General features: G+C 32.3%; 1 protein-coding gene and 1 non-coding gene across 2 annotated transcripts; both read left to right on the forward strand.

Moving 5' to 3' along the window:
- The first annotated feature begins 889 nt into the window (after positions 1–889).
- On the forward strand, positions 890–8,311 carry LOC125602604 (ATP synthase subunit alpha, chloroplastic-like). Its single transcript, XM_048774158.1, has 2 exons — positions 890–5,912; positions 6,629–8,311. The coding sequence occupies exon 2, from the start codon at positions 7,107–7,109 to the stop codon at positions 7,887–7,889; it is 783 nt and encodes a 260-aa protein (XP_048630115.1). The 5' UTR covers positions 890–5,912; positions 6,629–7,106; the 3' UTR covers positions 7,890–8,311.
- Positions 8,312–10,049: 1,738 nt separating this feature from the next.
- Positions 10,050–10,137, forward strand: TRNAS-GCU. Its single transcript has one exon. It is a non-coding gene; the product is annotated as a tRNA-Ser (tRNA).
- Positions 10,138–14,262: the final 4,125 nt, after the last annotated feature.

The raw sequence follows: 14,262 nt of genomic DNA on the forward strand, positions 1-14,262 counted from the left end.
CTAATTCTTTTTTCGATCCACAAAGATCAAGATCAAATGAACATACCCTTTCTTTCCGTCGAAAGAAAATCTATTTCTAGCCTCTCAGTGAATAATGATCAAGTGAGCAAAAAATTTTTCAGTTCAGATTTTTCTGATAAAAAAAAATCTGGGATTCCCAATTATTCAGAATTGAATGGAATCGTAGGTACTAGTCATTATAATTTCATATATTCTGCTATTTTTCATGAGAATTCGGATTTATTAGCAAAAAGGCGAAGAAATAGATTTCTCATTCCATTCCAATCGATTCAAGAGCAAGCGAAAGAGTTCATACCACATTCAGGTATCTCGATTGAAATACCCATAAATGGTATTTTCCGTAGAAACAGTATTTTTGCTTTTTTTGATGATCCTAGATACAGAAGAAAGAGTTCCGGAATTCTTAAATATGGAACTCTAAAGGCGGACTCAATCGTCCAAAAAGAGGATATGATTGAGTATCGAGGAGTCCAAAAATTTAAGACAAAATACGAAATGAAAGTAGATCGCTTTTTTTTCATTCCTGAGGAAGTGCATATTTTACCCGAATCCTCCGCCATAATGGTACAGAACTATAGTATCATTGGAGTCGATACACGAATCACTTTAAATATAAGAAGCCAAGTCGGCGGGTTGATCCGAGTGGAGAGAAAAAAAAAAGGATTGAACTCAAAATATTTTCGGGGGATATCCATTTTCCGGACAAGACAGATAAGATATCCCGACATAGTGGCATCTTGATACCGCCAGGAAGGGGAAAAACAAACTCTAAAGAATCAAAAAATTTAAAAAATTGGATTTATGCCCAACGGATCACACCAACCAAGAAAAAGTTTTTTGTTTTGGTGCGGCCCGTAGCTACCTATGAGATAATGGACAGTATAAATTTAGCAACACTCTTCCCACAAGATCTCTTTCGGGAAAAGGATAATATTCAACTTCGAGTTTTCAACTATATCCTTTATGGAAATGGTAAACCAACTCGAGGAATTTCTGACACAAGTATTCAATTGGTTCGCACTTGTTTAGTCTTGAATTGGGACCAAGACAACAAAAATTCTTCCCTCGAGGAGGTCCGCGCTTTCGTTGTTGAAGTAAGTACAAAGGGTTTGATTCGAGATTTCATAAGAATTGGCTTAGTGAAATCCCATATTTCGTATATAAGAAAAAGAAATAATCCGCCGGATTCGGGATTGATCTCTGCAGATTCCGTGAATCCGTTTTATTCGCTTTCTCCCAAGGCTGGCATTCTTCAACAATCGCTTAGACAAAATCATGGAACTATTCGTATGTTCAGAAATAAGGAATCCCAATCTTTGTTAATTTTATCATCCTCTAATTGTTTTAGAATCGGTCCATTTAATCATGTAAAATATCACAATGTTATAAACCAATCAATAAAAAAAAAACCTCTAATTACAATTCAAAATTCGTCGGGCCCCTTAGGAACAGCCATTCAAATTTCGAATTTTTATTCATTTTTGCCTTTACTAACTTATAATCAGATCTCTGTAATTAAATATTTGCAACTTGATAACTTCAAATATATTTTTCAAATAATTCACTCTTATTTAATAGATGAAAACGGAAGAATTTTTAATCTAGATCCATACAGTAACCTTGTTTTGAATCCATTCAAATTGAATTGGTATTTTCTTCATCAAAATTATAATAATTATTATTGTGAGGAAACGTCCACAATAATAAGTCTTGGACAATTTTTTTGTGAAAATCTATGTATAGCCAAAAAAGAACCATACCTAAAATCGGGTCAAGTTTTAATTGTTCAAAGGGATTCTGTAGTAATAAGATCCGCTAAGCCCTATTTGGCTACTCCGGGAGCAAAAGTTCACGGGCATTATAGAGAAATTCTTTACGAAGGGGATACATTAGTTACATTTATATATGAAAAATCGAGATCCGGTGATATAACCCAAGGTCTTCCAAAAGTAGAACAGGTGTTAGAAGTCCGCTCGATTGATTCAATATCACTGAACTTAGAAAAGCGGATTAAGGGTTGGAACAGGTGTATAACAAGAATTCTTGGAATTCCTTGGGGATTCTTGATTGGTGCTGAGCTAACTATAGTGCAAAGTCGTATTTCTTTGGTTAATAAGATTCAAAAGGTTTATCGATCCCAGGGGGTGCAGATTCATAATAGGCATATCGAAATTATTGTACGTCAAATAACATCAAAAGTTTTGGTTTCAGAAGAGGGAATGTCTAATGTTTTTTTACCTGGAGAATTGATTGGATTGTTACGAGCAGAACGCACGGGGCGTGCTTTAGAAGAAGCAATCTGTTATCGAGCCGTTTTATTAGGAATAACTCGAGCATCTTTGAATACTCAAAGTTTTATATCCGAAGCAAGTTTTCAAGAAACTGCTAGAGTTTTAGCAAAAGCTGCTCTTCGGGGTCGTATCGATTGGTTGAAAGGCCTGAAAGAAAATGTTGTTCTAGGGGGTGTGATCCCCGCCGGGACCGGGTTCAACAAAGGATTGGTGCATTGTTCACGGCAACATACCAATATTCTTTTTGAAAAAAAAACAAAGAATTTATCTTTATTAGAGGGAGATATGAGAGATATTTTATTTTATCACAGGGAATTTTGTGACTCTTCTATTTACAAATCTGCCTTTTCTAGAATTGAATAATTCCTAATAGCAGATTCCTGTTTTGAATTTCATGTTTTATTGTTTGCTGTAGTCATTTGCTTTAATAATTTGTTAACACTAATAAAGATAATAATGAATACAAAATAATGGCTCGGCTCGTGCATAAACGGACAAGAGAAGGTTCCATTGGAACAAATTTTTATTTTAGTTTTGGGTACCCCCCTTTTAAGTGTGAAAAGAAATGACAAAAAGATATTGGAACATCGATTTGGAAGAGATGATGAGAGCAGGAGTTCATTTTGGGCATGGTACTAGGAAATGGAATCCTAGAATGGCACCTTATATTTCTGCAAAGCGTAAAGGTATTCATATTATAAATCTGACTAGAACTGCTCGTTTTTTATCAGAAGCTTGTGATTTAGTTTTTGATGCAGCAAGTAGGGGAAAACAATTCTTAATTGTTGGGACAAAAAATAAAGCAGCTGATTTAGTGTCGCGGGCTGCAATAAGGGCTCGGTGTCATTATGTTAATAAAAAGTGGCTCGGCGGCATGTTAACAAATTGGTCTACTACAGAAAAAAGACTTCATAAGTTTAGGGACTTGAGAACTGAACAAAAGACAGAGGGATTCAACCGTCTTCCGAAAAGGGATGCAGCTGTGTTGAAGAGACAATTATCTCGCTTGGAAACATATCTAGGCGGGATTAAATATATGACGGGATTGCCTGATATTGTAATCATCATCGATCAGCAAGAAGAATATACGGCTCTTCGAGAATGTATAACTTTGGGAATTCCAACCATTTCTTTAATCGATACAAATTGTAATCCCGATCTCGCGGATATTTCTATTCCAGCAAATGATGACGCTATAGCTTCAATTCGATTCATTCTTAACAAATTAGTATTCGCAATTTGTGAGGGTCGTTCTAGCTATATACAAAATTCTTGATTAATAATAAGATAAATAAATCAATTTTTTTTGAGGGAGGGGCTCCCTGTATTTCGATTTATAAAATCGGTTACTATTCCTGAATCATACAAAAGAAAAAGAGATAAAAAACTGGGTATATTGTGTGATTCGTTTAGTTGGTATCCAAAACTAAAATAAAAATTCAAGTAAATAAGTAAAAAAAAAGGGGGGTCTTGAATCAAAATAATTTAAAGTTCTTATTTCTGTCAGAGGGCAATATGAATGTTTTATCATGTTCCATCAATACACTAATAAAAGAAGGGTTATATGAGATATCTGGTGTAGAAGTAGGCCAACATTTCTATTGGCAAATAGGGGGGTTCCAAGTCCATGCGCAAGTCCTTATTACTTCTTGGGTTGTAATTGCTATCTTATTAGGTTCCGCAGCTCTAGCGGTTCGCAATCCACAAACCATTCCAACTGGCGGCCAAAACTTCTTTGAATTTGTCCTTGAATTCATTCGAGATGTGAGTCAAACCCAGATTGGAGAAGAATACGGTCCATGGGTTCCCTTTATTGGAACCCTGTTTTATTTATTTTTGTTTCTAACTGGTCAGGAGCCCTTTTACCGTGGAAAATTATCCAGTTACCTCAAGGGGAGTTAGCAGCACCAACGAATGATATAAATACGACGGTTGCTTTAGCTTTACTCACATCAGTAGCATATTTTTATGCGGGTCTTAGCAAAAAAGGATTAGGGTATTTCAGTAAATACATTCAACCAACTCCAATTCTTTTACCCATTAACATCTTAGAAGATTTTACAAAACCCCTATCACTGAGTTTTCGACTTTTCGGAAATATATTAGCCGATGAATTAGTAGTTGTTGTTCTTGTTTCTTTAGTACCTTTAGTGGTTCCTATACCTGTCATGTTCCTTGGATTATTTACAAGCGGGATTCAAGCTCTCATTTTTGCCACTTTAGCTGCGGCTTATATAGGTGAATCCATGGAGGGTCATCATTAACTATTTTTTTTTTTCAAATTTAGGTTAGCCCAATTATCGAATAGTTGGTTTACGTTATGTAAGAAACACTTGTATATGTCATATTTGATATTGACTAGGTATATATAAGTTAAAGATCTATATAATCTGCCCCACTATTTTTGTGAATTTCTATTTAGATAACGATTCGATTATAAGTTCTTACTTTTTATCTGTGAATTGGCTGAAAAAAACGATCAAAAAAGAACGAAGAATTAAAAGAAAAGAATGGTTCACAAAAAAGAAACGGCATAAAAAAGTCGTATATATATATATTATGCATTTTTCAAAATCCCGTGGATAGGAACTAATATCAAAGTAATTCTTATCAAGTTTTTGGTTATTTTGGCTGGATGAATCTTAGCGATGACTTAATTATAATTAAGTCCTAAGTCGTTGGATGATTGTATCATTAACTATTTCTTTATTTTGGTGTGAGGAACTTATCATGAATCCACTGGTTTCTGCTGCTTCGGTTATTGCTGCTGGGTTGGCTGTTGGGCTTGCTTCTATTGGACCTGGGGTTGGTCAAGGTACAGCTGCGGGTCAAGCTGTCGAAGGTATCGCGAGACAACCTGAGGCAGAAGGAAAAATACGAGGTACTTTATTGCTTAGTTTGGCTTTTATGGAAGCTTTAACAATTTATGGCCTAGTTGTAGCATTAGCGCTTTTATTTGCGAATCCTTTTGTTTAATCCTAGAAATAATAAAATTAGGAATTTTTTTTTTCGTAGTTTTTTTTATTCTATCAAGATTTCACTCCTACAATTATTCATTGAGACAACAACCCTTGGGAAGGACTAATTTGAGGATGGGGAATTAACACATCGATTCGCTTTCTTCCTTCCCCTTATTCTTTTTAGTTTAATGGAAATTTTTTTTTAAGGAGTGTTGCGCAAAAAGGAGGTTTAGGTTTTTTAAAATTGATATAAAACTTGGTCTCAAATTCTAGCTTAATTTTAATTAAGTCTCATTATTATTATTGAAAATTAAAAATTTTGGAAAATAAATTTGTAAATAGAATAGGTTTTTGATTCTGTTTATAAATATCCAAATAGGTAAATTAAATTATAAATTATTAAACGAAATTTTCTTTTTATTCAAAAAAACAAAGAATAAAAAAAAAAAGGACAGAGTTCTTTTTTTTTATAGTTTAGCTAGAAGAGGAGATTATATGAAAAATTTAACCGATTCTTTCGTTTACTTGGGTCACTGGCCATCCGCCGGGAGTTTCGGGTTTAATACCGATATTTTAGCAACAAATCCAATAAATCTAAGTGTAGTCTTCGGTGTATTGATCTTTTTTGGAAAGGGAGTGTGTGTGAGTTGTTCATTTCAAGAATAGGCTGGATTCGTCCAGTGGCACTATAACTAGCAAAGAGTGCCTAATCCCGCGAATTACTTCTGAATACAAAATTCAATAAAAAATCATATTTTAGAACCATAGCATTTCGTTATTCTTTGGTAAGTCTACTTGACTTTGATTCTCTATCAACCAAAAATTTGGGACCATTAATTAACATGGTTAAAACTAAACCGTTTGAAGTTCAGATGCAACATGGTACTCTTTCTACCATATGTAGTCTAATTAAAAAATGAATAAGATTTTCAAAAAGAATAGTTCGGCTTTTTTCGATATAAAACACTCATGTCGATAAAAATTTTTGAGTCTTTTTGTATAATGCAGAATTGATAACCTACGTATAAAGTAATAAAAATTCTTTGGATTTCAAGAAAAAAAGAAACAACTTTGCTGACAATTATCAATTTTTTATTGGTCAGAAGAATCCTCCAAATAGTTTTGTCTTGGATTGGTGATCTTTTTCGATAGAAATATATATTGAATATGAATTGAATACAACAAAATTGGGAGAGGATAGGCTCATTACATGAAAAATATGGGAATGAAAGTCTCATACATAATTGATAAATGATTGGAATACGTGAGCATGAGAGCCAAATGAATCGAAAGATTCATGTTTGGTTCGGGAAGGGATCATAGAACTTTTTTTTTTACTGAATAATCTACTTTCATTAAATGATTTATTAGATAACCGAAAGCAGAGGATATTAAATACTATTCGAAATTCAGAAGAACTACGTGAAGGAGCTATTCAACAATTAGAAAACGCCCGAGCTCGCCTGCGTAAAGTAGAAATGGAGGCGGATCAGTTTCGCGTAAATGGATACTCTGAAATCGAACGAGAAAAAGTAAATTTGATTAATTCAACTTCTAGGACTTTGAAACAATTAGAAAATTACAAAAACGAAACCATTCTTTTTGAGCAACAAAGAACAATTAATCAAGTCCGTGAACGGGTTTTCCAACAAGCTTTACAGGGAGCTATAGGAACCCTAAATAGTTGTTTGAGTAATGAGTTACATTTACGTACTATTAATGCAAATATTGGTATGTTTGGTACGATGAAAGAAATTACTGATTAGCTCTTTCCTTACGATTATGATAGGCATTATTTTTTTTTTTCTTCCAAAAAAGAATTAGGACAATACTCATGGTAACCATTAAAGCCGATGAAATTAGTAATATTATCCGTGAACGTATTGAGCAATATAATAGAGAAGTGACGATTGTAAATACCGGTACCGTACTTCAAGTGGGCGACGGCATCGCTCGGATTTATGGTCTTGATGAAGTAATGGCAGGTGAATTAGTAGAATTTGAGGAGGGTACTATAGGTATTGCCCTTAATTTAGAATCAAATAATGTTGGTGTTGTATTAATGGGTGACGGTTTGATGATCCAAGAAGGAAGTTCAGTCAAAGCTACGGGAAAAATTGCTCAGATACCCGTGAGTGAGGCTTATTTGGGGCGTGTTATAAACGCCTTGGCTAACCCTATTGATGGTCGAGGTAAGATTTCAGCTTCTGAATCTCGGTTAATTGAATCTCCTGCCCCAGGTATTATTTCGAGACGTTCTGTATATGAGCCTCTTCAAACAGGACTTATTGCTATTGATTCCATGATCCCTATAGGACGCGGCCAGCGGGAATTAATTATTGGTGACAGACAGACCGGTAAAACAGCAGTAGCCACAGATACAATTCTCAATCAACAAGGTCAAAATGTAATATGTGTTTATGTGGCTATTGGTCAAAAAGCTTCTTCCGTGGCTCAGGTAGTGACTAGTTTACAGGAACGAGGGGCAATGGACTACACTATTGTGGTAGCTGAAACGGCTGATTCCCCAGCTACGTTACAATACCTCGCGCCTTATACAGGAGCCAAGCTACTCAGAATCAATTGGCAAGAGGTCAACGATTGCGTGAGTTACTGAAACAATCCCAATCAGCCCCTCTCACAGTGGAAGAACAGATAATGACCATTTATACCGGAACAAATGGTTATCTGGATGGATTAGAAATTGGACAAGTAAGAAAATTTCTCGTTCAGCTACGCACTTATTTAAAAACAAATAAACCTGAGTTCCAAGAAATAATAGCCTCTACCAAGACATTAACCGCTGAAGCAGAAAGCTTTTTGAAAGAAGGTATTAAAGAGCAACTGGAACGTTTTCTACTTCAGGAGAAATTATAAAAAATAGAAATATATTTAAGTTAAGTCTATATATAATATATATAAGTATAGAACTAATATCTGTATATGTTTAATATAAAATCTTAAAGCATTCAGAATTTATTTCTTATTATATTTATTTTTTATAAATTTTCTAAACAGAATAAAAATATTCTTATAATATATAGAAATGGAAATAATAGATAAATATCAATATATTTATATCTATATTGATATTGCGTCCAATAGGATTTGAACCTATACCAAAGGTTTAGAAGACCTATGTCCTATCCATTAGACAATGGACGCTTTTCGCTTTTTTTAACTTCCCATTTGTTAAATGTGCGAAATCTTTTTAGCAATTGTGTAGTGAATTCACTACACAATTGCTATTAGACAATTCTAATAGAGAAAATTGTCTCTAATAAAAAGGGGACAATTTAGAATTTAGAGCGGGTAGCGGGAATCGAACCCGCATCGTTAGCTTGGAAGGCTAAGGGTTTTAGTCGACGTCGATCGATCAGTTTTATATTTTTAACGTCTCTAATTCAAAACCGAACATGAAACTTTGGTTTCATTCGGCTCCTTTATGATGGATGGCGAAATTCCCAAATAAAATAAGATGGGAACTAAATCAAAATTTGACTCATAACATCTATGTTAGCTTTTTTCCCGTTTGGAGGCTTTCCCAGAAAAATTTTGCTTTATAGATGATCCTTCTAGAAGATAGAAAAGGCGAACTCAAAAAATCTTTCTAGTTACTTCGTTCTTTATTTCTATTTAACGGAATCCTTAGGAAAAGTATTTTGTTTCCACCGAGCTAAAACAATATAATATGTCGATGTCTTTAGTAAACCAAAGTTCTCGTTTAATAGCTATTTTGCTTCAATTTTTTCTATACCAAACAAAAAATAGAACTGAAGATTTAGTTACGATTAGAAAGAAACTTTTCTGGCTTTATCCATGGATCCTCTTGTTATACTTATTGAATTGTAAATAGTCATCCAATTCAAAAATTATGTTTCGAAATTTCATAATCCAAATTGACAATTAATTAGAGTCTTTGGATACAAATTACGAGAATCTATAATCTTCCTTGAATTTTTCATTGAAAGGTAAAGGACTAAATCCTTTTCAGAAATAAAGTTTTTGATCGGAAGATTAATCAAACCGAGAGACCCTTTAACTATTAAAGGGGTTAAAGGAACGAATCACACTTTTACCACTAAACTATACCCGCTACAATCCAATTATTGTATATAAATTTACTTTTTGTCGAACAAAGTAATCGGGAGAAAAAAAATCTGAAAAAAAAATGAGAAAATTCTAGCGTAGACTTAATAAAATTAGGCAAAGCAGGATTCCTTTTTTTTATTTCAGATCTTTTTTGTCTAAAAACCCATCGGATGGGTCTTTTTAACTTTAACAAAAAAAGGCCCGGCTGGGGACTGACCAGGCCAGGCTATTAAAATAAAAAAGATCTTTTATTTGTGTTTGGACGAGACAAAATCAAAAAGGATTCTCTATTTCTATTTTTGTGATTTTATTTATTTCTCTTTCGAGCCTTTTCTTTATTGAATCTTTATTTACAGTTTTTATGTAAATAGAATTACTGAGAAAGTTCTATAAAAAAGGTTATATAATAGTAATATATATATATATATTAATTATATATAAATATAAATATTATATAAATATTATTTATATAATAAAAAAGAAAAAATAATATTATATTTTTTATATATAATAAAATAATATATATAATAAAATATAGAAAATGAAAATATATATATAATTAAAGTATTATTAAAGATAAAGAATAATCTAAAAAAAAAAACTTTTTTAAGAATAAAGTGGAGAAAGTTTTTTTTTAAGCCGTTTTTTTGTCTAATGGAACCTAAAAAGTATTCCTTTTCGATTAGGAGAGATGGCTGAGTGGACTAAAGCGTTGGATTGCTAATCCATTGTACGAGTTAATCGTACCGAGGGTTCGAATCCCTCTCTTTCCCTTCCCCTTTTTGATGATGTGAAATAGATAAAATCCTAATAAAATTCGCACATTTCCACTATTTAAATATTAAATAAAGTAATAAAAAACCTTTCTTTTTTATTCTTCACGTCCCGGATTACGTCCTGGATCATTAGATAGGAATCCAAATATGAAGAGAGAAACAAAGAATATAACTACAGTGTATACAAAAAGTTTGAGAGTAAGCATTACACAATCTCCAAGATCTTACTTTTTTTTAAAAAAAAAAAAAAGAGAATAGATTCTCTATTTTTATACTAAATATCTAGATACTTTTTTTGTGAGTGAACTCGAATCTAATTAAGTTCTTTCATTTAGAGAAAAGAGGATAAAACTGAGGAAATCAAATGATCCAGATTTAGTATGGCTACCAAAAAAATTCAATGTTTGAATTGAGAGTTCCTTCCTACGTCAAGATTTTTTGATCTTTTGATTTGAATTGTTGGAAGAATCAAAATCGTGAATTTTTCTAAGACAGTATTAATAATTTCATCGAAAACTTACAGCTGCTTGCCAAACAAAGGCTAAGAGAAGAAAGAAAAGAGGTATTACGGGCATAACATCTACGATTGGATTCAAAAAGGCGTAGGCCTCCGGCAATTTGGCGACTAAAAAAGTGCTTGAAAAAAGGGCCGAATTAAAACAAATACAGATCAAATTAAATATATTAAGCATAACAAAAATTGGTGTTCTTGTGGATAATTTAATTTTGATTGAGTTATTAATATATTTTTTATATAAGGAAAAAAATAAATAAATAAAGAAAGATAGTCTAAAAAGACTTTGTTGAACTTACTCAATCAAAAATCCTTTCATTCTCTTATGAGAATGAAAGAAATAATATTTTCATACAATATCTTAATTGAATTCTATGTAATGATCAATAAAGTAAGTTTGATTTGCTATCTACACGTGTCAAAACTATAGCACCAATGTAATCTATATTTCATTTGGGCTGAAATTGAATTGACGAACAACCAATAGCAATATTACTCTTTTAGTAGTCTTGAATAAAAATAAAAATGGGGCGTAGCCAAGCGGTAAGGCAACGGGTTTTGGTCCCGCTATTCGGAGGTTCGAATCCTTCCGTCCCAGAGTCCAGTCATTACGAAATAAATCTTCTATTGCCTTTGTACACCATCTTTTTCTTTCTGTTTAAAAAAACAATATTTTTTAAGAATAAAATATTGAAATGAAAAGAAGAATAAACTTCTTTTTCACCCGAAATTACAAAAAATCTATTTGCTTTTTTTAGTTGTGTGTGATGTAGGTAAGTAAGGTAGAACCGTAGATTCTACGAGTTTTAATAAAAAAAAATATATTTATATATATATTTATATATATAAATATAGATTTCTATTCAAATTTCGATTTTACATATTTTTACATATATAGAATTTAATGTGGAATTCATTTGAATTCTGACTGAACCTTTTACGCGTAGATTCACTATTCCATTCATAGAGAAAGAAAAAGTATAGATTACGATATACTGACTGAACTATGACTATTCATGATTCCATAATTGAATCAATTACACAAACTAAAGGAATGTTATGGTAAAACTTCGTTTAAAACGATGTGGTAGAAAGCAACGTGCGACTTGAATTGAAGGACATGATCTGCTGTGGATGTTTTGATCCGCCACCTTTTATATTAGGAATATAGGTGCTCTTGGCTCGACATTTTGTGTTCTATTTTACGAGAGTCCTACACCTTTTTGAATATAAAAAAGAGTACAGGATGGAGCTCGAGGAGAATAGAAAGTTTTTATTCCTTTCGCAGGAGTAAGGATCTAGGGTTAGTGCGAATCAATAAGTTGGAACAACTTCGTAAGTCTTTTTATTTTTATATTGAAAAAAAGCCCTTTCAAGTAATTTTACAATGGAAAAGGAAATTTTCGTAAAAGTGTAAAATTCTTTGAATTAAAAGTCTATCATGCGTGAATCAAGCGTTTGTATGATTCTTTGATAGAAAGAAAAGAAATCATAAACAAAATAAGGGGCTTGTTGCTGCCCTTTTTTAATAAAACGATCAAGATCACCGAAGTAATGTCTAAACCCAAAGATTCAAAGTAAGGATAAAGAATCCTGAAACAAGGAAATCCCTTTTTCAATTGTTTGAACAACTAGATCAGAATGAAGAATCAAAATTGATTCGAAAAAATGAGACAAACAAAAAAAGGTTAGAGACTACTCAATAAAAAGAGTACTTAAGGAGTCTCTGGTGAGATATTTGAGAGTTATTTAACTTGAGTTACGAGAGTACGAATGTTACGAACGCTTTTTATGAAAAAAAATAGTTAGGGTTTCAATACTGGCTAATTAATTTAATGTTTGAATTTTATAAAGAGAGTTAACTTATACTCATTGCATTTTTTTCTCGAGCCGTATGAGGCCAAAGCCTCGTATACGTTTCTCGGGGGGGGGTATTATTCATATACATCTATCCCAATGAGCCATTTATCGAATCGTTGCAATTGATGTTCGATCCCGAAGAGAAGGAAGAGATCTTCGGAAGGTGGGGTTTTATGATCCGATAACTAATCAAACTTATTTAAATCTTCCTGCTATTCTCGATTTCCTTAAAAAGGGCGCTCAACCAACAAGAACAGTTCATGATATTTCAAAGAAGGCAGGGATTTTTACGGAATTAAGTCTTAATAAAACGAAATTGAATTAATGAACTATAAAAAAGAGGATGTTAAAGACTCATATATAGCTTGGTATAAAATTTGATCTACTCTTTTCTTTCCTCCTCTTTCGTTTCCATCATATTTATTTTGATTTATTAGAATTTCCATTTATTATTAGTATTCTTCCTAAAGGTATGAAAACTAACAAATATCCTGCTAAAAACTACCATGTTTTATAATAAAAAACAAATTTATTAAAAAATTTTTGGATTTATAGAAATTCTAAATTTTGTATAAATACAAAATTTTATTGTATAGAATTATTGTATAGAAAATATATAAAATCATACTGTATAATAAATAATATATTAATATATATAGAAATAGAAAGATTTGAGATTATCCTATTCGGCTTAGTTTTCATTCCTTGTATGAACTCACAAACCAGGGGGTTAAACTTTTTTATTTTTTCTATTCTTTTCGCTATATTAAAAATTTACAATCATATTGACAACAGTGTATGGACCAAATATAATTCTCTCATAGAGAAATAGATCTATTTCTCCCTGACGCACACATGACTGGATTTTTCTTTTTTTCTTTATTCTGGTTGTATCTACATATTTGCAGTACTTGCTTTTTTTTGTGGGGGGGGTTGCTAACTCAACGGTAGAGTACTCGGCTTTTAAGTGCGACTAGCATCTTTTACACATTTGTATGAAGAAAAGGATTCGTCCAGATCCGCGGTAGAGTTTGTAAGACCACGACTGATCCTGAAAGGAATGAACGGAAAAAATAGCATGTCGTATCAAGGGAGAATTCAGATAACATTTTTTTTTATTTTCGACAAGATTGTACCGATTAGAAAATAAAAAAAAAAGAAGAATTCCAATTTGGGTCGAGTGAATAAATATAAATGGATGGATAAAAAACCAGTTTTCCTTATTCTAAGAAAAAAAAAAGAAACGAGCTTCCATTCGTAATTTGAAAAATTACCCGATCTAATTAAATGTTAAAAATAGATTAGTACCTAATACGGGTATGGGAAGGAATTTTTTTCTTGCGTGTTATTATCAATTTTTTCGTGAGTCCTAATTATTTTTTACCTAGTCCGTTTGGGTTAGGTTGTAGATGGATGTGTAAAAGAAGCAGTATATTGATAAAAAAATATATATATATATATTTCCAAAATCAAAAGAGCGATTAGGTTAAAAAAATAAAGGATTTCTAATCATCTTGTTTTGTTATTTTATAATATAACGAACAGAAACCTCTTAAAGATAGAGAATCCAGTTAGCAGTCTACCTGTTTATGAGGTATTTAGTGCTTTCGTAATCTAATACCTTATTTTGACTGTATCGCACTATGTGTCATTTCAGAACTCAAGAAAATAAAGACTTTACTTTTAGTTCAAATCGAATTTTAATCCAAATGGAGAAATTTCAAGGATATTTAGAGTTCGATGGGGCT

The sequence above is a fragment of the Brassica napus genome, unplaced genomic scaffold, assembly GCF_020379485.1.
Source record: "Brassica napus cultivar Da-Ae unplaced genomic scaffold, Da-Ae ScsIHWf_2912;HRSCAF=3697, whole genome shotgun sequence".
Taxonomy (NCBI): Eukaryota; Viridiplantae; Streptophyta; class Magnoliopsida; order Brassicales; family Brassicaceae; genus Brassica; species Brassica napus.